The 22,471-nt window shown below is 49.0% G+C and overlaps 6 protein-coding genes across 6 annotated transcripts; 3 read left to right on the forward strand and 3 right to left on the reverse strand.

Annotated features, from left to right (window-relative positions):
• Nucleotides 1–810: 810 nt before the first annotated feature.
• Nucleotides 811–2,730, forward strand: TGME49_256050 (signal recognition particle 14kd protein). Its single transcript, XM_002364871.2, has 3 exons — nt 811–1,577; nt 1,736–1,860; nt 1,961–2,730. Exons 1-3 carry the CDS (start codon nt 1,475–1,477, stop codon nt 2,249–2,251), a joined length of 519 nt encoding a protein of 172 aa, XP_002364912.1. The 5' UTR covers nt 811–1,474; the 3' UTR covers nt 2,252–2,730.
• Nucleotides 2,731–3,162: 432 nt separating this feature from the next.
• On the reverse strand, nt 3,163–7,505 carry TGME49_256040 (PA14 domain-containing protein). The gene is made up of 21 exons (XM_002364870.2): nt 7,207–7,505; nt 7,058–7,141; nt 6,941–7,002; nt 6,838–6,887; nt 6,565–6,783; nt 6,345–6,505; nt 6,231–6,284; nt 5,927–6,176; nt 5,771–5,863; nt 5,276–5,712; nt 5,062–5,217; nt 4,959–5,004; nt 4,829–4,899; nt 4,673–4,773; nt 4,485–4,619; nt 4,046–4,429; nt 3,932–3,986; nt 3,759–3,877; nt 3,533–3,700; nt 3,303–3,469; nt 3,163–3,242 (listed from the first exon to the last, which is right to left on the reverse strand). Exons 1-20 carry the CDS (start codon nt 7,424–7,426, stop codon nt 3,338–3,340), a joined length of 2,997 nt encoding a protein of 998 aa, XP_002364911.1. The 5' UTR covers nt 7,427–7,505; the 3' UTR covers nt 3,163–3,242; nt 3,303–3,337.
• A 1,151-nt stretch (nt 7,506–8,656) lies between these two features.
• Nucleotides 8,657–9,711, forward strand: TGME49_256035 (hypothetical protein; the record flags this gene model as incomplete). The annotated part of the gene is made up of 7 exons (XM_018781113.1): nt 8,657–8,743; nt 8,797–8,849; nt 8,909–9,018; nt 9,078–9,104; nt 9,160–9,197; nt 9,255–9,280; nt 9,333–9,711. The coding sequence occupies 7 exons, from the start codon at nt 8,657–8,659 to the stop codon at nt 9,352–9,354; spliced, it is 363 nt and encodes a 120-aa protein (XP_018636948.1). The 3' UTR covers nt 9,355–9,711.
• Nucleotides 9,712–11,231: 1,520 nt separating this feature from the next.
• Nucleotides 11,232–14,141, reverse strand: TGME49_256030 (hypothetical protein). Its single transcript, XM_002364869.1, has 6 exons — nt 13,529–14,141; nt 13,195–13,407; nt 12,925–13,060; nt 12,483–12,658; nt 12,271–12,379; nt 11,232–12,106 (listed from the first exon to the last, which is right to left on the reverse strand). The coding sequence occupies exons 1-6, from the start codon at nt 13,562–13,564 to the stop codon at nt 12,006–12,008; spliced, it is 771 nt and encodes a 256-aa protein (XP_002364910.1). The 5' UTR covers nt 13,565–14,141; the 3' UTR covers nt 11,232–12,005.
• A 550-nt stretch (nt 14,142–14,691) lies between these two features.
• TGME49_256025 (SPEF1 family protein) lies at nt 14,692–17,734 on the forward strand (the record flags this gene model as incomplete). The annotated part of the gene is made up of 8 exons (XM_018781112.1): nt 14,692–14,743; nt 15,008–15,130; nt 15,308–15,368; nt 15,488–15,537; nt 15,677–15,786; nt 16,524–16,609; nt 16,767–16,859; nt 17,491–17,734. The coding sequence occupies 6 exons, from the start codon at nt 14,692–14,694 to the stop codon at nt 16,566–16,568; spliced, it is 441 nt and encodes a 146-aa protein (XP_018636947.1). The 3' UTR covers nt 16,569–16,609; nt 16,767–16,859; nt 17,491–17,734.
• On the reverse strand, nt 17,290–22,054 carry TGME49_256020 (EFHC1, putative; the record flags this gene model as incomplete). Its single annotated transcript, XM_018781111.1, has 17 exons — nt 21,715–22,054; nt 21,354–21,548; nt 20,977–21,101; nt 20,771–20,843; nt 20,550–20,632; nt 20,359–20,450; nt 20,157–20,230; nt 19,976–20,052; nt 19,555–19,860; nt 19,236–19,331; nt 18,932–19,118; nt 18,693–18,857; nt 18,447–18,575; nt 18,249–18,334; nt 17,981–18,096; nt 17,447–17,541; nt 17,290–17,331 (listed from the first exon to the last, which is right to left on the reverse strand). The coding sequence occupies exons 1-17, from the start codon at nt 22,000–22,002 to the stop codon at nt 17,290–17,292; spliced, it is 2,229 nt and encodes a 742-aa protein (XP_018636946.1). The 5' UTR covers nt 22,003–22,054.
• Nucleotides 22,055–22,471: the final 417 nt, after the last annotated feature.

Genomic DNA, 22,471 nt, shown 5'->3' on the forward strand with positions numbered 1-22,471 from the left:
CCTGAGTTCACCCGAAGTGGACCTCACGGTCAGCCGAAAAGACACCTTGTTTCTCGAGTGCGGGTATAGATTCATCACCTTCACCACTGCGGAATGGAAATTTGTAGCGGGAAACAACAAAGCATGGGGTCGTAACATCCTCTACAGGCCAGGCAACTCTCATCAGTCGCTGTTCGCGCTGAGTGTTCACGGTTTTCCTAAGTGTTACTATGAGACAAGATGGCCCATGAGGTCCGCCATCCGCTCATGTCTTTTGTTTTATTTTGGCGGTGTTCACTGTTCGAGGGTCACTGAAGCGTGTGGTACACTGCACTCAGACATCTAACGCTAGTCCGTGGCTTTTATGGCAGCCCACTCAGGCACATCGACTTCGTCAGGAGAAATCGGTTTAACGTTGGAAAAAGTTGAAAATCCTGCCCTATAAGACCCTCCTGTGAGTGTTGTGAGCTACAAACGTGTCGCCCAGAGTCCTCCAAGAAGCATCCTCATTTCACGGTCATGCTGTTTTGCAACGAGACATGCGCTACACAGAGTGAATTGTTAGAGCTGGGGGGGATCCTCAGGCAAAAGTTGTTCACAAGTTTTACGATAGAACGACTTTATGACCAAACATACATGAAACGGCTGAATAATCCTGTGTTGTCCACGCGGAGAGGTTTATCGCTGAAAGAGACCCTTCAACTCAAATTGCGGGCTTTTTTACTGCGTCGGCATGCCAGCGGTCGCATTTCTTCAATATTGCATGCAGCGGACCCCGCTGCCACGGGTGAACCGCGTCGCGTTTGCATGCTTTTGAGCCGAGAGACAGACGGATATAATGAATTTGCACACGCCAGAGTACAGCAAGTGAACCAACTACGTACTGCATCATAATACAAGCAATAGAACATCTAGTTTTTTGGTTTGACGCAGCACACCCTCGTCGCACCAGATTCCCGTCGCTTGTGTGTACGATGTGAAATCGTCAGTTGCTTTCGAGACGGATTGCCGCCGCTTGGACGTCATTGATCTTTTTCTGTGCCGTGGGTGGAATAGGCTGTTGTGTCGGTGTACAGCCTAGAGAAAGTGTCGAGTTAATTTTGATCATCGACTCGGGACGGCGTCGTTCAAAGGGAGAAATCGGGACCCTGAAGGCTCTGAATTGTGGTGAATGTTAGCAGTACTAAAGGCACTGTGGCTCGCCTGCCTGATACGGTAGTATCTCTTGCAGGCACTGTCCTGACCCAAAGGATTCTGAATAGCAGCAGCTTCTTTCAGCCATCGTCCCGAACTGCCCACCGAGCCTGCAGCCGCATCAATCCGCTTTCTGCCATCCGCGGGTTGTGTGCTTCGGAGGCGCCAACAGAGCAGCCCCGGTTGACGAGGTTTCAATCAAGTCGAATACTCGCATTCAGTAGGTCTAATTTCAGGTGCAAGCTTCCTATGGGCTACCGGCCCTGTTGACGCCGACTTTTGGATCACCATCACGACCAAAATGGTACTTGCTGATAACAATGTGTTTCTTGAAGAGCTCGGTCGTCTGTACGAGCAAAACCGGAAGACAGGCTGTGGATCCGTCTGGGTGACTCTGAAAAGAAGTAAGTCTCTAATATCAAATTTTCTGTCCTGTAAAGGGTTATTTTTATGCAAGTGGATGAAACGATAACTACGGACAGGTCCGTTTCCTTAATGTTGGCCGGAAGCGAAAAGCTCAAGTGACCTCAACTTTTTGGTGTTATGTTCTATGGCACTACAGCGTTTCCTGCTCTGAACGGCGTCCGTGGGTTAAAGCGTAAAAGAGCTCTTCAGGATGAAGAGAAGCTTCAGACTAGTGTATGTCTTATACGGGCTACCAATGGAAGAAAGAAGATTTCAACGCAGGTGAGCATCACTATCTGCTTTTCCGCATAGAATTGTCGGTATTTATATATTCTTGCCTGCGGGAAAAATACTTTTTGGTGTGTCTCATTGCTGTGTCCAGGTTTCCTTAAAAGAAGTCACTCAGTTCAGCAGCGCTCTGATGGGAGTGGTGAGGCTAAACGCAGATGATTTGCGCCCGTCCCAGCGAACGCATCCCACAACAAACTGTCCCGAAGCAAAGTCTAGCGACGTCATTCAGTCACCAGGAAACAAACGAATGAAGACACAACGAAAATGTTCTTCTGGAGAGGCAGGGAAGCAAGCTGTCAACGCAGGGAGCCGGGCTGTGGGTACGGAGAAACGAGAAGACTCTGCATGCGAAGAGCTAGGCAGTGAAAATGTGAGAAAGTAAATCTTTCGTAAATCATCAGGAAGAAGTCACTTGTTTGTACAGTCCGCTTTGTTCTAGTTGTATGTGACGGGGCGCCGCGCCCCTTTCCGAGGACGGTGTCGTTTAATTTATTCATACATATATGTATATATATAGTAAACGTATAAGCATATGCTCTGTATAAATGGTCTACTCACCCCGTGGCTTATGGTGGGTGCATACGTAGCGGAGGATGTGGCTATATCTTTTGCACGTAGCGCCGGTATTCTCATGCCATGCGACATCCCTATCATGTTTGCTGAACGAGTGTGCAGATTACTGGCTGAGCACCTGTGTGGCTTGCTTTGTTTCGAACTTTGATCCTGAAGTGTGGTTAGGGGGAAAGCTAACGTAATCATTCTTCTCAAAAAATGACTGTACGCTGGTTTTGAAACGTTTCTAAGTACGTGATTGTTTTGTTACGAAAGTTCCGGTCCCAACAAATATCCGAGCTCCCTGTCCCGCAATCGGGTTTTCACCCTGACGAATTTCTACGGGCGTTTCCACTTTCTGGAAGACTCTGGAGGTCAAACAACATCTCACAACGCTACAAGTCAAATTCATTGTGCACTGGTCGCCGTATATGCAGCACACGTGGTCTTAATAATTTGAAGCAGCGCCCCGCGGGACTGGAGTCACCATCAGAATGCAGATTTATATTACGGGACAAGAACAACAACAAGGGCCACTCACCCCATCGTCCATCTATTTTATTTTTGTTCTACTTCCACATTTTCAATACTGTGCCACTGGAATGCAGCTACCAATTAAATTATCGGCACAGGGCTCTTCACCCCAATCAAAATGTTTGCTTTTCAACATGGTAGCATGTTATCTGCGGGATAACTTTTGCATGTTTGAAGGAGGTTCGGTAGTGTAAGGGATTGAGGGAAACCAAAGTTGCTTCCATCATACACGTATGTTTATGAGCGTAACGCGAAAGACGTCTCCGCCATTTGTTTGTGTCATATGACTGTAGCCAAGCCCACGTCACAAAGCAGTTTCTATTACGATTACTGGCCAATGTCCTCACCTGTCTCTTTTCCTTAGCTGCTTATTAGAGCCGTTCTACATCTTCTCAATGATCACGTTCATAATCGTTGTTACTGCGTCCTCGCATAACTCCTTCGTGTTGCCGGTGATGTCGCAGAGTGAGGATAGAACAATGATTTTGTCGGTAACGTCCACATCTGCCGTTGCCTGGTGACAGACGTGTCAGGGTTACATTGAACAACTGTTGATAAAAGCTGTGTTGCTACTCACCACGTAGAATCTCCCCTTCTCCAGTTTCACGCCATGTGCCACCGGTGTGCCGTTGACTTGAAGGTAGTTAGTCGCAGCTGTGGGCGAGCACGGATTTCCGAGCTGAACTTCCACTCTATAACGGCCGTTGTCGGGCACGGAAAGAGACCAGAAGTTAGTCCGACAGTCCTAAAGGATATGGCTATCAGTTATTGGAGACAGTATCGCAGAGACAGCAACTACCCACAGCTCCTCTCTTGCATTCGTCGCTTGATGCGGCTGGGGGAAAGAGTATTCCCTCTTTGTTCAAAGGGTTTGAAAATCCTAATTCAGGACATTTTGTCGCCTCAGCAGGCCGCAACCACCCTGAAAAAGAATTGAAGTTCGCAGTGTGGCAACGAAGGTGCAACATTTACCTACCATACACGACACCCTGTTGGCGTCGTTTGACGCTGCCATTATCCAAGAGCCATCCCTGATGACCTTTGCGTTTACGGCTACAGCATCCATACACGTGCGATAATAAGTGCTCACTGATTCAGGGGCACCCGTTCCAAAGGATATTTTATACTTGATTGGAGCACGGGAAAGCAACGATTCGGTGCATGACGTCTTTGAGAACGAAAGGGAAGAGTCGCTGGGGCCGTGGGCATACGACGAAATGCCGTTTTGTGATGATGCGGGGAACGACTTGCGAGGGCCGGTGACTGTGACCAGCATCCGGCAAGCGCTGAATGCACTGCACACTCCAGAATGCAAGGCAGCCTTGCATAGACTGGATTCAGGAGCGTAGACATCAGTTCCATAAACGTATCCCTCCAGACTCAAGGCGCAAGAGCGAGGGCAAACAGCGAAGAATTGTTCTCCCTCCTGAAGTGGTAGCAGCTCTGGAATATCTTCCATCGTGCTGGCACAGTTCTGTGCAAGTAAATTACAGTTTCTGCCATGACCGAAAGTTGAGGCAGGTGCTTACGTCGATGGCGAATTTAGGTGTTTCAGCTTCCGTGTCGAGACCCTCCTCCGGTAGGCTGCACGCTGTCCCAAGAAACTCAAAAGAACCACCGGAGTCCTCTCCATTGACATACATTTGGGAGATAGTCGCCCGGACCTAAAGACCCGTTAAAGCAAGTGGTTGAACAGGCGTACCGCGTTGAGTCTCACATAATTCGTGATGGCCGGCTGTTTAAGCTTGTATGAATTGTGTTCCATGCTTTGCGTGTGAAGTATTCCAAACGTATCTCCTGCCTCATCATCTCCGTCACCTGAAGTCTTCGCCGTGGTTCTACGAATGTGTGCCATGCGGGGGAGCCCGCCTACCGGAGAAGGATAATACTATTTCCGACGGCCACGTTACTGCGTCGCCCCGAGGCTTGAACCGGAAGTGAGTGCTGCAATGTAGGCAGCCTTGCGACAGATGGCAATGGGTTACCACGTAATAGCAATTTACATCTGCACAGGTCGGTTGAATCTGACGACTATATACTCCCCAACGCCTGCAAGTATCCGTGAATGCCGCTTTGTGATGTTGCAGGACAGCCAACTATGCATACCATTTCCTCCGGCGGTACGCCAGACTCCGTTTTTCACATCCATGTTTCTTCCATTCAGGGCAGCCTGACAACCAAATTCTTCTGACAGCTGTGATGATGCCTCACACTCAGCGAACGTGGGACCGCCGACGAGAGACAGCACTTGCTGCTGGCCGCCTGAAAATGGAGTTGCACTGTGATAAAGTAGAATTGTGTAGATGTGTGGGTTCAGTACCACATGATTGGGCGTTCGCCTTCTTTCCTTCGAGAAACAGCAGGAATGGAACCCCTTTGTCGGTGACGTCGAAAGAAATAAGGCCTCCTTCAGGAAAGCTTATTTGCCATATCTTCATTAGACTGCTATCAAGCGCTGAGCTAAGAGGATTCGTTCCGCGGTAAACCGAGAGGTCGTCGCCCGTATCGTGAGCCGTCCACGGCTGCTTTTCTGAAGGTGAGAGTGGCAGAGTTGCTCGGCCGGATGATGCAACATAGACGTCGACGGGCATGTTGGCTGAGAACTCGAAGTAATCCACTGCGGGATCAGAGGGACCGCGTATTGTCTTCATTCCCTGGTACTTCTGTGGAATATCCGCGACAACAAACTGTTCACTGTCAGCAAACGCCTTTTCTCCGCTGTAAAGAAGCGAGATTTGGAACAGCTGTGGATCAAGTCTGACACCAAACAGCCTGTGTGCTTGTGTCTATGCGACAACTCTGTATTAATTCCTACCCGGAGACTTTAACTGGAGAGCTGGGACTAGACGTGAAGAAATATTTGCCTGAAATCACTTCTTTCTTGACTCCTGGCGACTGCCAAGAGAGTCTGGGTGATGGAGGTGTGTTTAGATCCCAAATGCGATGATGGCAAAAGCATAAAAGAACTAACTTTAAAGAGGCGCTATCTGAGTTTTCGTATTTGAAGTGGCAGGTATGTACCAGCTCCACGCGTAGTTTGTATTTCTCTCCGGCCGTCAGCTCCAGAGGGACCGATTCAGTTGTATGACTTCCAGGGTGCCCCGCAACAGCGGTCAGCGGCACAATTTTGTCCCCTATCGCATCAGTCTCAGTTGCAGGGGGCATTCTATCCACTATAATTGGCTGCTGGTTGAGAAATACGCGAACTCCACTGTCCGTCTCTGCAAAGGGCACGTCGCCTTCACGTGAACGAGAGAAGCGGCTCCACTCCTTACCTATGCTGAACGTGAAGTCTCCTGAACGGGGAGCCAGGAGATATCCGTCCCATCCTGAGCAAAAGGTGGTCAAATGTATTGCTAGGTCTCTTTATTAGAAGCAAGTGTGCATACGGATTGAATATTGTTGCGAGGTGAGACCTTCTACCGGCCCAGCACCAGCAAAAACAAAGTCAATTGCACGGTCAATCCTGATGGCTCGGGGAGCACCGCTAAAACGAGCGTTGCCGTAGTAATAACCCTTGATTCCGTCAGGAAAAGGCTCATCTTCATAGCTGTTATACCACATGTGGGATGCCAGTTGATTTGTTGCAGCTCTGTTTCGAAGTTTTACCCTGGAACTGTTTCGCAGTTTTCTGGCTGCGCAAACAATCTTCTTCTGCCTGTTGCGATGTCATTCTGGATGGCAATGATATCCTTTTCAAGAGCACCAATTTTCCCTGAAGCCTCTTCGACTTTCTTCAAACAACTCCGGCTGTGGGACAAGACTTTCTCGATCTTCTCGACTTGGCGCCCGACCGAGTCGTGTCTAGACCCGCAGGTTGCTGAATGCCTTGGGCCGAGGGTTATTTCAGCAGTTCGGCGTTTGGTGTAACTCACGGCTTACCGGTGCAACATATCGTCGACTCGTGAAATGCTTCCATCAAGACGTGCAATCTAAATGACAGTGTGCGTTTCTAAATTCGGGCGCCACGGTCGGTCTCACTTACCATTTTCTCGGCTTCAGTGGCTTTCATCTCGAACGCCTCGCGGGATTTGCTTCTGACTTTGTCTGAGAGACCTTAGTTGCTCGTTTCGCTGCAATTTGGCTCCATGGATCTGCTCACCATAGTTGATCGGCGGAATACACCAGTTCCAGTCCCTTCCTCCTTTCCCCAAAAGTTGCACTTCGACATAGCACCACTCACCCCCTGGTTTTTTATAAAATCAACTGCCGATTTTGTCGGGCTTTGGCGTAAAGAGTCTCTCGACTTGCCGGCTTTTCCGTCTGGAGCTCTGGCCCCTGTGCAGTCTGTGTACGTTTGGTCGTCCTGTACAAAGGCAGCGGCACACAATCTTCCATCAACTGTTCGACGGTGCTGCTTGCGAAACTGAGTTAACTGTTGGAGTGGGCCCAGATTGTACCCCACATCCTGCGCGAGACATTGCTGCCACGGAATAATTGAGGCAGCGAATAGCAAACGGCCGAGCATCATGGATACGTGGAGGTTTAGTCACAGCAGTCTCCTACAATGCATTCCAAGGCGCCTTGCAGTCAAGTCTGGTGTGTGAAGCACCTTCTTCCGATATACAGAGGCACGATGTTGCTCTGTTCACCTTAGGTGATTAATCCCGGTGTCAGTACACTCACGTGCATCTGGGTCCTCAAGTTTAAGCTTCGCATGTTACTTGAAGACTAAGATGTATCGGTATATAATCTACGCCCTTCGTCGTCTTAATGCACTCACACATCTGCTTTAGATTTTCTTTGAAACACATTTCCCTTTCCGCCGTTAGGATGATCTCACAGTAGCAGGATCATCAAGTGTAGGAGGCATGTGACGAGAAGAAGTATCCTAACAGTGTGCATGCGACCTCCTGTGTCCAAGGCTTTTTCACAAACTTCAGCCGCACAACCAGAATGTTTCGTCGCTCGAGTGTAGCTTAGCTGGATTCCACCCCTAATTTCTCAACTGTCTTGTAAACCGGAACGATTGGTTATTCGCGTTAAATGGAGTGCACGCTTAGAGTCGGCATCGTGACCCGATAGTCTTCACTGTCATTCAGCGGACATCGCATATACCGCGCTGCTGTTGATTCACTCTCGCTTGTTGTTTTGTGGCCTACACCGTCGCACGCGTATATTGCAACATCTTGAAGGCCAAGACGTCTGTAGAATGGTTGTCTGCAGTGGGGTCGCTCTCATGTAAGACCGTAACACAGTAGCTGACGTTGATATGAGTGTCATCAACTACTTCGTGCTCACCCAAAAAAAACACGGCAAAGCTTTTTATACCGCATTACTAAGACACAGAGATAGGTTAGCCACAACTATCTTATGGGCAGTTGCATTTGAGCATTTGTTGTAGGTACGACTTGAAACTCAGCGCAGTGTGCTGCCGACATGTCTCGTTTGACATTATCGTAAGACAGTAGCCACAGCGCATTCCGCTGGCAAGATAAGCAGCCAGCGAGCAGGCTGCCATGCATAACGACCAGTCTTATCTGTGCGTATAACCATCACAGGAAAGAGAAAAGATCGCAGGTAGTTCGGCATCGGCAGGCGATGCCGTGCATAGCTGCTGAGGTTGATCACCGACAGCGAGTGACGTGGCGTGTACATACAGAAGAACCTTGTGTGACTGCATGTTCGCTACGTTCATTCTCCCTCGCCCCTGCTTGCATTCCTTCCGTCGAATACTGTGATATATACTGTGGGCTGTACTATGTCCCTTCCAAAAACTATGATGGCAAGCGCCACTCTCACATGGGTGTGCCTCTGTGCTACGGTCGCGGCAGGCAGTCGCTCGAAAGTAAGATTCGTTTTTGAGTAATTCTAGTTTCGTAGAAAATCACTCGAACACAGGACATGCTACCGGCGCTGCTGGGGGACCTTCAGGTCCCTCCTCACCCAGTTTTGTGAGAAAAAATGCCGGACACCAGCTGCTATGGCAAGACGGCAAACACATTTCTTCCAGGAACATTCACATTGAGGAGAGTGCTGACGACCATCTAGACTCACTGCGATTCGGGAAGGAGAAACGCTCTCTCAGACGTTCCCTGGCAGATTTATGGGCTTTCGAGAAAGGTAGATGGATTCGCATTGGCGTTATCATTTGTGTAACATCGTGTGAACGATAATTGAAGATGATGTGAAGGCACTTCAGGAAGTCGGTACGTCACTGTTTCACTGTACGAGATTGATCGTCAGTAATACAGTTTTCTGCAGCGACGGGCGAGAACGAAGCTTTGAACCAGCTAACGCAGGTATGATAATGTTGAATTATTTTCTTGAGTTTTTGCCACTTCAGAGTGTCTCCCTAGATTGCGGCTATGAATGAAGCAGCACTGTAAGATCATCACCAAATTGTTGGAGCTTCCTCACAAACATGGAGTCAGCAGGGGCAGCAGAAGAACTTTTTAAGGCAACTCGTTCAGCATTGATGCGTTCACTTGCCCTACCACATGTCTTTCGGGTTTCGCAAAAAATGGGCATAGTGCCAATCGGGATAGGAGGAGCATTCAACCCGTCTGGTGTCATCGTCACGTGTTACTGCTTGATGGTGGGAGCAATCGATATCTACCACAAGGGTTGCATTTGTTCTGCATGCGGACCAACACTTCTGGGGCTAAAGGAAGAACCATCCTTGTGCAGTTTCTAAAAGCTTCCACGAACCTGTTGCAAAGCAGCGGGTGGTTTTCGAGGTAGGCGCCCCCAGGGTGACCGAGCAAAAACAAAGTGATGTCGAGGGCAGACTGCTTCTGCTTCTTGTTGCATGCTCAACAGTTGTGTTCCTTACTCTCAGCCAACAAAATCCTGATACACTGAAATCCACCGTAAGCGACAGGCGACCTCCATCAACTAGACCAGCCTTAGAAATAGACATTCGTGGATTCTTGGAACCGCAAGAACCTGTGTCTGTTCTGTATTTTGTTGACATTTTCTTAAGATGGTCACCTTTTACGCGGTGTGATCCGCCACATCAACAGCACAGCTTCTGTTCACAATACCAGGTTCGCATGCAGGTTCAATGTTCGTGCTAGTTAATGTACAAAATCATTTAAGCGATGAAACAACTGAAATCCTGACATCCTTCAATATACTTGATTCTTTTGCCGACTACTTCGTGAAAAGAAATAGTGAAACTTGAAAACAACTTGATGGAAACCGTTTGGGATCACGAACGTGTGGAAAAGCGGAGTTCCATGTGTTAGTCGGTTTCGAAAAAGAGAGGACACCATCTCTTCATCTCTCTTTCGATGTCGCGCGTCGTGTCTCCGCACCGGGCGGATGTGCCCGCTTCGGAAAAGCAGAAACCATCCACCGACGATGGCCTCCAGAGATCAGACTCAAAACGCGGTGGCAACTTGACAAACAGCAAAAAGCGGATGCAGCTTGAAGTTAGTATGCTCCCAAGCGCGCGGCAGCCGGGTCGCCTACTCTGTTGTGGAGCTACCTACGGTCTGGGTCTGCAAATATCGTTGACACGGCTGCTGTTTTCGTTTGTTCTTAGCTCCTTGACGAAATCATGAAGGAGGCGCCGGATATGAACAAACTCAGGTATCCTACAAACCACAGCCCACTGCCCCTTCGCACGCTTTCACCTCACGAAAAATACTGCCAATGGAAGTATGCTGATTTTCACGCTTACTCTTTCAGTCTGCAAAAACATCAGCACCTGATTGTTTATCCTCCTCACAAATCAGCTACTTCAGCCACGAAGCGGCGTAGGAGTGCTTTCCCAACTGCCCGCTTTCCTCACTTTGTACATACTACCTTCACGCCTAAGTGGTTGCTAACTGTTGAGATCCCTGACTCTGTTCCTGGTGAGGTCAGGACCGGCTGAAGTGACTTTGATGCGTCGGTTGCTTCCGTCAAGTAGTACTATGACCAAGACATCATCATGATGGCTTCTTCTTGGGCACTGTGTCACGGTTGCCAATTTGAATCATTTCCACCAGCACAGGGTCTTGCATGTTTCAGGATGCTCCAGACTTTTGATGTCGACTACAGCGTCAAAGATCCTCAGAGTGGAATGACCATCCTCCACCACGGTGGGTCGGTGTTGTTCTCTGCGGTTACGGAGGCCATACCAACGAACGAATGAGGCAAATAACTACTGAAGAGCTCGCGGGGGTGCGAGTTTGCTGCCATGTGCGTTTATTCTGATACAGCGGCTTTTTATGGAGAGGTCGACCTATTTCAGCTAGGACTAGACGCAGGTACACTGATCAGCAGATATCAGCTTCAGTCCTTCCCCAACACCGCTACCTATTTACTTGTTCAACGAAGCCGTCGTCTTCGAATGAACGACTGCCCCTAGGTCTTTCAGTTAACGAGACGACGAAGCTTGGACGAACACCACTTCACTTCGCGTGTGCGGGAAATCAGAGGTCGGCAGTAGCCTTCCTTTTGAAGCACGGCGCAGAGGTCAACGCTCAAACGTGCGCAGGGTAAGGCGGTCTCTTCGCACAGACTCTTGACACAGCCATTCTCATCAATGCATCGACAGATAAACAGATTCGCTGACATCTTGCAAGGCTGAACGGGGGGCATGACCAGTTTGCCAATCACCACTTTGGAGGATACAGCATTGACTGCATGCGGCTTCCTTGCAGGTTGACGCCGCTTCATCTAGCAGTCCGAGAGAATGCAACTGCTGCGGTGAGTTGAAGATAAAACCCTCGGCGCCCAGTGCACCATCCTACCAGCTACTAAAGAACCCGTGAGGCATACACACCTGAGGCTGACTTTTCTTGCTCCTCAGATTAAGTCCCTACTTTTTAGCAAAGAAGCAGAAGGCCTTGTTGTAGAGATTGAAATGGAAGACATGGAGAGGAAGACGCCGCTATCCATGGCAACGAACAAGCAGATCAGAGACATGCTACTTCGGTACAAGAGAGGAATTGCGAAGCAGGAGCTGCCTAATGAGTGACACGCTCCCCAGTTTTCTTGAAAAGTAAGCGGATTGGCAGATGCGTGTTTGTCTTGACGAAATATTGTCCATATAAGAGGTGGTAGAGAAATAACTTGATCCAAAAAATGTCGCATCGACGTCCGATGATGAGCCACCGTTACACAACGAAGAACTGGCTCGGAACCTTTGTTTGCGACTTCTGAATCACCCATTCGCTCAGAAATTTCTCGAGTCGATCGTAAGCTGCAGGTGGTTCTCCTGTAACGCAAAAAACAATGGAAGGGAAATCCTTAATGAAAGCACAAATGCAGCAGCAGTGCTGAGTAAGCAATGATTCCGAAAACACCCCGTTGCAGGAGGCTCTCCGCGTTTGATTCATTGGTCAGCTCACGAGAGATTCGCCTCACCTAAACTAGCCTTACCAGAGGTACACAAGTATTTCGCGCCATCAACAATGTCATCAAGATCGGTGATGACACGGAAATTCTGGTCGAAGATTCTTCGGACCGGTCCAGCGATGGGAGTTATTTCCTACAGATATTCAGACAGCCCACAAAAACTTACAGTTTTAGGTTGCTACCACTGCACGGTGACGCTGGAGAACTAACTTTCATCGAACAGTGTGACTCCGCACCTTAGTGATCTGTTGATAAAGAGACTCCATGGATTTGATGTAGGGGCGGACGAAGAAAGGAGTGCCGTCGTCGTGTTTATCGCCGTTGCGGTAAAGCCACATTAATCTAGGAGCTGGAATTTGAACTCCGAACCGCTGGATACCCAAGGTACCGGGGGTGACAACGGGTTTTCGAGCTGCAACCATGCAGATGTCGAAAGCACCAAGCGGCACAAACCGTCGTTAGTACATCAAGGAGTGGTAGCACCAAACACTACTGCCTTTAGACCGTAACAGATTCACAGCCTGGCACACGTTGAGACCATCAAAGTGTTCCTGTCTTGTTTTAGTCGCGTGAAAGTGTTGATAGCACATACGACGCAGCAGCCGGATCGGAAGCACGGAGAGTGCTGCTGACTTTAGTTCTTCATCAGTTTCAATCAGATGCGCAGCTAAGACTTACGTCGCTTAATGACAGAGGAGTAGACTTCGTGGCATCTACTTGGAGACTCCGTCAATCCGTCGTAGGCATATAAGTATTCTCTACCAGCAATTCCTCTACCATTTCCGAACTCGTCAAACCGTTCTCGGTGCGATCCCTGCACGAAACATGAAATGAAAACATCCGAATTGGCTTGGTCAGCTCCTCACAAGAGTTAAGATAACACGTAAAGTCAGCACGGTCGCGCAGTCTGGCCCATCTGCCAGTGATGGGTCTGTCAGCAAGGCTTACCGTGTAGTAGGCCGTGTCGGTTAGCCGTTCAAAAACATTTTTGTGTCCTGTCGCCTTCTTGGCGGGAAGGCATGGCCTCGTGACGAAGGTGGCTTCAGGGAAATCGTATGCACTTGTCCGAAGCGGCGTGACAACCGTAGGCGGACACGGCGGATAGGGCGGAGGAAAGTACTCGCCCGGTCTTTCTGCCTGTCGTGTCGCCATTAGTTCATCCTGTACGACACGGTGAGTCAAAACTAAAGGCATATGCGTGTACGTTTGGTGCAGCGTTTCCATAAATCCTGCTTTAATAATGCTGCGGGTAGTGCTCAGAAGTGCATTATTCTTCTATTACCCGTCGAGCAAGCTTCCATGGGATGCCGCACGCCATTTCCCGGCGATAACCTGAATTGAGTGACCTCTGCCAGGTTTGGCGTGCTTGAAAGCGTGAACTGCGGAGAGTTTTCCTTGGGACCTCCTGCTGATAGGGACGCCTGCGGGTGGTATTTCCTTTCGATATGGACGCTTGCGGACTAAAAAGTCAGTTGGTACGAACCGGCCAAAATGCTCCGTTAGAGGCAAAGTCCAGCTAGCGAGTGTAGCCAACGAATGTTGGGCTGCAGGGGAACAAAGATACGTAGCATCGCAACCCGGACGCAGAGCCACAAGAGGCAGTAGAAATACATGGAAAGGAGTCAGGCTTCCAGGGAGCCACACGGTACCTCAAGGCAGACACGAAATTAACTCATTGTCCTCTGCGGAGTTCGTGTCCCAACCATGCTGGTATCTCTTCCCTATGCTGTCTTGATGCACAAGACAGACTAGCTTGGGGCCGCGGCTGGCAACAGAAAGCACGTTTCTCGGCGTCGCTGCGCTTCCGCTAAAAACACGAACATGGGGATATTACGCTCCAGAGTCAATGTCGGTCAAAACTATGCTTGCATCATTGTACCAGCAACTGCACGGGGGAGCCCCATTATTCGTAACTGCCCGGTCCCTTTCTCGGATTCTCCCGAACAGGCCAGTTACAACCGGCTGCATCTGAGAAAAGAGACAACAGCACGCCAGCGCTCGCACGACTGTTCTAATGGCGCATGCTGGATCGTTCGCTGAATTTGCACAACCAAAAGGCTGTCACAGAGAAATGTGGTTTTCTCTTCCAAGCTTTTTTTGAAACCATTTCTCCTGACAGAGGTAGCGAGTCTGTGGCCGTAGTCATTGACGTGGTCTGGGTCGGCGGCGGCGGTGCTCGTGGTGAACTACAGTTTTTGCGTCGCTCCCGCCCCCCCTCCCCCCCACCCAACTTGATCGTAAATATTTACATTCTGTTTTGCATATTATCCTCGGGTACTCCGAAGGACACAACATACATAGCTGATCGTGTGCGGCCTTCTCGGACCTCGGAGGATAAGGCGTCGCCACAGTTTTTATACGAGTGCGTCGGGCGTCATTTGTTGCCAGTCCGTACATTCTAGATTCAGCGTAGCAGCAGAATCTTTTCGGGCAAACAGGCCAATCATGGCGAGCTCTGCCTCGCTCCATGCTTCTTTTCCCAAGGGAGCATCTAAAAGTATGCTGAGAGGTAGCCTTTCTTAGAAGGAGCTAGTCAGAAATATCGTAGTGCCGGTTGCTCTGAACGACCGTAGTGCCGCTTCGTCAGAACACTTCCACCAACTGTGTTTCACGTAGGTTTCACATGCCCTTGGTTTTCTGTGGGACGAACAGGCGACGGAGACTACGGATCAGTCGATTACGAAATATGAGTTGTATTGCCCCGGAACGCACAACTAGATTTCCCTAGGGTGCCCATGCGAATTTCCTTCTTCCCTGTCAGGTTGCGTCCCTTTGGCTCCGCCGCTTCCGGGAGACGAAGAGTTAGCTGAGTTGTATCACTGGGTGGATACTATTCCTCTCTCCAGGCCGAAACGAAATATCAGCCGCGACTTTTCTGATGGTGGTGAGGTTTCGACCGGAAGACAAAGCTTGCTATCCGGCAGTGCTTCATTTCCTGAGCACTGCGGACGTTGGCGGTGGACTCATAAAGAGGATCAGTTTGCAATCTACCACTGATTGAGTTCCGCATGCTGTTTTACTGTGCCGATGATGACGCCCCCGGTGTGCGCGTCTCTTGCAGTTCTAATGGCCGAGTTGGTGAATTCATGTCTTCCCAAAATGGCTGAGCTGCACAATTACAGGTAACAATCTAATCTGTTGCACACTGATATACTTATGGTACGTAGTAACACTCAGAGAAGGGCCGAACGGCTTTTCGAGGAACGATAAGGCGGGCGGTCACCGTTCAATTTCTGTTCAGCTCGGCAAACTCTATTGACAAGAAGGCGTACAACTGGCAAACATTGAACCGTGAGCTCGCTCGCATGTGCCTGCTGGTTCACGCGGTCCTACCGATATCCCTTGGACTAAAGAGTTGTCTACCGGGAACCCTGCTTACAATTCCTCCGGATGATAGAGGACTGGATGCTCATATCTTTCTGTGTTCCAGGGAAAGTATTTCACCGGCTAGGCATGCGCCTGAATCCAAAAGATATTGACGATATTGTCAATGCCCGGCCTGGAGCAGTGGAAAGGGTTATCTCACTTTTCCGCAAGCAGGTAGACCGCTCAAGGGTAGCACTTCATATATCAGTAGGTGCTGTGTTGTGCGCATGTCAGAGTTGGTAGAATGACGGGTTAATATGGGTTACCGCTCAGGCTGAGATATTCAAGGCACGCTCCGTTAACCAAGAAGTTCTCTCTTCAGGTAGAATCATCACATCTAAATGAAATTCCACCAAGGTCCGCAGCGCCATGGTCCAATGGTTCGTTTCATGTCGCTTGCACTAGGGTGACCAAAGAGCGTGATTTCACGGTACCACAAAACCGGGGATTTATTCGGCAATTCCGTGTATCCAGGGTGAAGGAATCTTCGTTTTCCTGAGTTGGAAGTTGTTGCTTTATGGCTTCCGTATTTGAAGCGGTCCTCTGTGCTTAGAGCCTCCGAGCACTTCTGTGGATGGTGATGGTTGTGTACACATGTAGCATGTGATGCCATACAGAAAGAAAGACGGAACCATCTGAAGGCCTTTGCGATATCTGCGCACATGACACGATATGTGAAATGGGAGTGCACACAGCAAGGGACCGAAAATGTTTATGATCCGATGCATCTCTGCTGCAGACCGCTGATGGGGCACAGCCTCCGCATCGTGAAGCGTGGATTTGTGTGTGATGCTCGAGTGCCCTCTTAGGCACAGAATCCACTCCTAGCGGTCCTCCGAAAAAATATTGGTATTCTTGTCACAACCGAGAAATGATGTTTTGAAAATTGATGCCAACGAGTATGTGTGCAGGTGATGCGGCAAACACTCACACGTACGCAACAACTCATTGCGTGACGGCGCATCGTAACAACCCTGTGCAGATAGAAGAGCTTCTAGTAAGTCAAATCATCACGGTAACTTTAACGTCGAAGATCGATGAAGTACTGATTTTGCTGCCAAGACCTGTGCATGCAGTGACAATGGATTGCATCTTCACCAGGAATTTGCACGAGCGCAATTGAAGACACAGTTCCCTGTTTTGTGGCGCTTCAGATTGAAAAAGAGGAAACCATACGTGAGCTTCAAGAGACCAACGTGATCATGAAGGAAAAAATTCGTCATTTGGAGCAGCTGATCAAACTGAAAGTGAGGGGAGATAAGCAGAACCGTAGGAGATCACACACGTCAGACCCTACCAGGAACGTCAGGTCTACTTTTCTTCGAAATATCTGTGTGGACTGATCAGGACGAAAGGATAGACATGCTCGCACAGGAATTGAGCCAGATGGAGTCGTTGCCCTGATTTTATGCCCGTTCAGTTGCTGACAGCGCCCCCTCCCCGTTGATTTTGGGATTGCACAGAAGACAGGCTCAGTTTCATTTGGAAAACAAGAGGGATTGCATCATCTCTGAAAATGAGACTTTCCTTGACTACATGTTTTTTGGACATTATACGGGCCCCGTGATAGATTAATGTATGGGGGATGACTGTGTGTTGGCGACGGCCCTGTTCACCAAAGTGTCCTCATCATGCCGGTGTGGCTGATGTCAGTCGGGGTTTCCTGAATGTATCCGGTCACCTCTCAGAGGGAAAGTCGTTGTACGATGTGCAGACAGTCTGATTCCAACGAAACAAAGGCATTGACACATGAGAAGCACATGTCTACAAGTGTCGAAGCACTCAACTCTGCGTGCTTGACATTTCTAAGGCGTCTACTGTTAATAGTTCTCACCTGAATAAATTGATTGTAATCAATGTCCTCAAATTCTTTTTCAGGAAACATGTATGCAATGCACCTCTGGACGGTGCTCAGGGGAAACTCGTGACCTAATAGACAACAAAAGATCGTGTCAAGGGGGATGAAACCAATACTGCTGGAAGACTAGTGTTGTTTTTTTCACATATGACTCAGTTTAAATTTCTTGATCTGGTGCACAGAGTGCTTCCCATTGTTGGTAAGGCGACAGGTGGTTCGCGTGGACTTCAAGCATTCGAACAGCCGTCGGAATCGTTTTGGTTTAGGGGAGGCTCCGACGGTCAAAACACTGCAACTCAGTCCCTGCGACTTCCTGTGCAGTTGATCCTAGAAACACTGGCTGCTTTTCCAGTTTTGGGGATTCTTGTCCCCAACAGCTGAGCCGTGCTCTAACAGGGCCGAATCTTTGTTGACATTGCACAGCAGGGAACAGTTTCTCCTCTAGGACACACATAAGCGGTGCCACGTTCGTGTAACCGCTGAGTGCGTGCCGTAAGCGTCACCACACACCTATTGATTTCAGCGCCTCGCAGACTTGGCTCGCTGTGACGGTTTTCCCAACAGTCATGTGACTGAATTCCTTTGCAAGCTTGTTCAAAAGCCGGGGTTGTTGGTAAAACAGGTGCCTGCACGCACGAAACAAGCGTACACACGTCAACGGATGAACTGCGGTCGCGTATAAAGGGATTTTTTTTCGATGTTAAGGTTCATCGCTACGCCGGACTATTCGCTTGTGTCGTCGCTGAAACACGGGTTACAGAGGAGTGTCGGCGCTTACTGAATTTTTCGGACCGCCTTTTTTATTTCACTTGCCTCTTCCAGCCTTTTGACACAGTGGGCCGCGGGATCTGCAGCGCCCCGCGGCTGCAAACATCAGCATGTATGCAGTTTTTCCAGGGTGCGTCTGTTTTCGTCGGCGATATGACAACAGAACACCCCAGGGGACTCAAGCACTGCTAGGAGCCAATTTTCTTACCGACTTCACTGACAGTGGGCAGCAGCCGGACGTGTTGCAAGAACTTTTGAGACACGAATCGCAGAATTCCACGTAGTTGACCTGATGATCGCCGTTAGTATCGAAATACCTTAGCAAGGTGAGAACCTCCTGACAATCACCGCAGCGTTGTCAGGGCGACATTTTTTACCTTCAAGGGCAGAGGAGGAGCGGTAACAGTGGTTCACGTGTTCTAAGGGTCATGAACTTGCTGTCGTACACGCATACCTCGGGAGACAACTCGTATCCCACTTTTGCCAAGCAGCTTTTCAGTTCCTCCACCGTGACAACTCCGTTTTTGTCCTGCGTCGCACCATAAAAATGATTTGTGGAGTCAAAAGATGGAGCTGCCACGTTTACCCGGAAGGGCACTGTTTGATAATTCAGAGACCACTGAGAAAAAATTAATACGACAGCTTCGAAAATCGAGTCAGAGCGGGTGTGAATCTTGAAGCCTAAAGCAGTACCTGGTCGAGTTTTCGAAACATGTCTCGTAGCGTCGTTAGTCTTTCGTCCAGGGAATCTCTCAAACGCTGAAGAATGCGATGTAGATCTGATTGACTGCTGTCAATTTTGCCAGTCGTCATGTAGGTCCTGGTAAACTGATCGGCGTCGACCACTTGAAAGAAGTGCTTATTGATGCACATTTTTTTCCTGAGTGCAGAGTGGAAAAAGGTATCGGTCAGTATGTGCTAAGCCTGCATCGCTTACGACCATTGCTATTTACAATCGTCTTCTCCTCTGGGTGTACAGGTTTTTTCTGTGACTTACCCAACACTGAAATCGCACGGTCTGAGGGTCTGCTGAGTTTGTTCGTGTTTGTACTTCCCCTTCTGCAAGAACTTCCCTCCAGTGACTCCGACATCCCTGAGCTCATCACAGATTTACATTTCTTCATGGTAGCAACTTCCATTAAAGCTCTTCCAACGGAGAAGAAACAGACAACTTCCAGGATATTGCCCCACCACACGTGAGAAGCGGGTAACAACAAGCAATACGAATTTCACTTCTAGACGCTACTATCACTTACTGGCTTCAAGGAAACAGTCTTATCAAGGAGAATTGGCACCCTTCTCTCCCGTCACTTTACCTTTGATGGATTTCAGTAATTGCAACTTCCTCATCCGCCAAGTGGTATTCGATACAGAAAAGCCGCTTTTTCTGACCGGGGGCAAGGGGCTCCAACAAGTGTGCACGGAAACGGAGACACTTGCCATCGAGTTCGTTTGATTTTTTGTACTGCTCAATTCTCTGCTTGGGGACGATGTATTTAACGGACGTCATTGAGTCACTGTCGGTGCCGTATCCAGTTGGAGGTGGCACTGGAGGATCGGGAGGGGGGGGCAGGTCGATGCGCACGTCAATGGCAGGATCCAGCTCGATTTTAAGCTCTCGCCTGAACAGCCACGAGCCACGATTGCTTCTTTGAACGTGCTGTAAAATGGGTTCAAACTGTGAAGGACAGTGAGGGGAAGAGCTACAGTTCGCGGCACGTATGACAGTGCCTCTACCTGAAATATTCTCTGGTGAATCCGTCTGCGTCGTAGATGAAGAAATCAACGTCTAACATTCGCATCATCGATCCGACCTGCCACACAACAAAGAAGAATATCACAGCGCAGCCGCAAAATAAAACACTGAAAAGACAGGTGTAAGTTTTGAGGTAGACGCGACTCCAGTGATCACTCACACCTTGAAATCCGTTATCTGGAAATAGTCTTCTTTCTTGAGCAAAGGATCACAAGGCCCTAGTGGGGCAACCTTGGCTGAAGAGACGACAGCACAGTCGTCAATATGTGGTACTCGAATGATGGCTGCGGAGTGACCAACTGGCCAACCTCGGGTTGGAATATGATTTCTGAGAGTGCGGTTGACTAGACTTGAACGTGCTCACTCTTTGGAAGTTTGCGTCGTCTGAAGTAGACCGGAAAATGTGGTCGAGAGCTGTTGGTTGGGAGGTGCTCACGGATTTCAATCGTATCGTCACTGAAGGTAAATTAAAACGCAGAAGCAAATGCGTCTGTGCTGCTGACATGTCCGTCGGACATTCGACCGCTTGACAAGTGCTGACTTCAAATTGCTTACCAGAGATAAAACAGTATGACCATCAGCCTTCTTTCGAATCGAGAAGACAGCGAATCATCGTACGAGGCGAAAAATCGGCAGACCTGGAAAGCAGACACATCATGGAATTCAGTGACGAGCGGTCATATGTTGCTCAGCAGGTAAAAGAAGGTGGTTTCTGAACTCGCATAACAGATATCTAGTCTTAACAGAGCTTGGCGCTTTGTGAAATCTTGCCGTACCATTCGGTCTTTCTCCATGAATTGTTGCATGTTTTGATTGACGAAACCTCCTCCAAGCATCACTTCGCGGTATCTGGTGAAAAAAAATTGTTCCACATTCCCTTCACGACACCAATTCAAGGTTCGGAATGCCATGCGTTAAACCGCCATTTCAAGAGTGGCCCGGCACAATCACTGTTTATCCTCTGTCATCCTGTAGGCCTTACTGCTTGTCATAAGTCATGGGAACTTTGCACGTCTGAAGTTCCGATAACCGGCGCATCGTGACGAAGCTGTCCCGTGGAATCTCCTCAGGTGGCGGTTGCTCGTTGCCCGAGTTTTTGTACCATTTCTGCAAGCGTTGTCACAGAGATGTTTCACCTTTATTTACCTCATGAGCCAGCATCTTCCACATGCGAATTTTCAATCGATTGCCCCGCTGGGATATCTCTGGTGTGTGCCTCCCTCCTCGGTGGCGATCAGGGTTCCGACCGGCGTCAAATTTCGTTAGTTTCCTGATCAATGCCACAAGACCCTGCGTGAGCCTGCCTGTCTCAGAACTTCTTTGTTATGCTTCTTGGTTCGCTTCCGGGTGCGGCCATACTCTCGTAAACTCGTCACAGTCAGCCATTCGAATAGTTATGCCGTAGATGGTTATCTCTCTCCCAATGCAAAGATCTGCCGGCGAAATGTAGACCATCGGATTGCTAGCATTTTGAATGCGATGCCGCTTGATGAGAGTCCCATGCCGAAGACCACTGTTGTCAATCTGAGGTTCTTCAATTTGGACTGTGTCGTCCTGCAGCATACGTGAACAGCGTGGAGCGCCGCACCGTATCGAGCTCGTTACCCAAATCGGAACCATTACCTGAGCCGTGATGTGTCTGTTCACAATTCCTAAAGTTCTAACACTGATATGTATAGCAAGGGGAAAAGGTTTTGCTACGCTGTTACAGACATTTCACCTCAAGGTAGTAGTATAGGTTGCATCGCCGAACTCGGATGTTTTGCATTTTGTCTTCTTCGACATGTGACTTGAAAAAGCAAAAGAATCGAAGCACTTGGTTTTCCATCAGATCAGCAGCTGGTAGTTCAACTGTGGGCGGCTCATCACAGGTGTAGTGCTCGCGAGTTGTTGCCTTCGGAAGTGTCGATCCGTCTCTCCAAGGGTTTTTGGGCCTGACCAGAGTTCGGCAGAAGATGAACGTGTGGTTATGCGGCGGCTTGCGAGCAAATAGTTTTCCTGTATCCATCCGTTCTTTTTTCCTACAATTAAGCTCTCCTTCTGACGAGCGAGTGTCCGACTGAAGTGCTTTGATACCAGTCAAAGTGAAGAGCACAACGATGTCTTTGAATGTGTAGACTGGCAAGGATTCCCATATTTAACATTGAAGTCCCTTTGAAATGAACTATCCACAGTGGACAAAAACTGGACAGTAGTTTCTGTAAACTCCGTGTGGGAAGAGACGTGAGGGACAGGGGTCGAAGGCTGCTGGACGACTGGGGTTCCCTTCCTACGGATGCTTGCCGAAAAATGCCTCTTACATGCAGTACGCCATAGGTGGATATCTAGGGTAAACGATTCAAATTGAACTCTCCATTCTCGTTTCAGAAGTCAGATACGCGAGAGCATTTCAGTGCACTGTAAGAGGCTTGGGGAAGGTGAGTGCCATTATTTGGCATACCCTATGCAGAAGGCACTTTTTTGAAACAAAGAGAAAA

Source organism: Toxoplasma gondii, chromosome VIIb (genome assembly GCF_000006565.2).
Source record: "Toxoplasma gondii ME49 chromosome VIIb, whole genome shotgun sequence".
Classification (NCBI taxonomy): domain Eukaryota; phylum Apicomplexa; class Conoidasida; order Eucoccidiorida; family Sarcocystidae; genus Toxoplasma; species Toxoplasma gondii.

Coding starts and splice junctions, on each gene's coding strand:
- TGME49_256050 (XM_002364871.2), top strand. CDS start 1,475: ATGGTACTTGCTGATAACAATGTGTTTCTTGAAGAGCTCGGTCGTCTG. Junction 1,578..1,735: donor CTGGGTGACTCTGAAAAGAA/GTAAGTCTCTAA, acceptor ATGGCACTACAG/CGTTTCCTGCTCTGAACGGC. Junction 1,861..1,960: donor GAAAGAAGATTTCAACGCAG/GTGAGCATCACT, acceptor TGCTGTGTCCAG/GTTTCCTTAAAAGAAGTCAC.
- TGME49_256040 (XM_002364870.2), bottom strand. CDS start 7,426: ATGATGCTCGGCCGTTTGCTATTCGCTGCCTCAATTATTCCGTGGCAG. Junction 5,218..5,275: donor GGCGAACGCCCAATCATGTG/GTACTGAACCCA, acceptor CTCCATTTTCAG/GCGGCCAGCAGCAAGTGCTG. Junction 3,701..3,758: donor ACGAATGCAAGAGAGGAGCT/GTGGGTAGTTGC, acceptor CATATCCTTTAG/GACTGTCGGACTAACTTCTG.
- TGME49_256030 (XM_002364869.1), bottom strand. CDS start 13,564: ATGGCGTGCGGCATCCCATGGAAGCTTGCTCGACGG. Junction 13,061..13,194: donor CCGACACGGCCTACTACACG/GTAAGCCTTGCT, acceptor TGTTTCGTGCAG/GGATCGCACCGAGAACGGTT. Junction 12,107..12,270: donor GAAATACTTGTGTACCTCTG/GTAAGGCTAGTT, acceptor TTTGCGTTACAG/GAGAACCACCTGCAGCTTAC.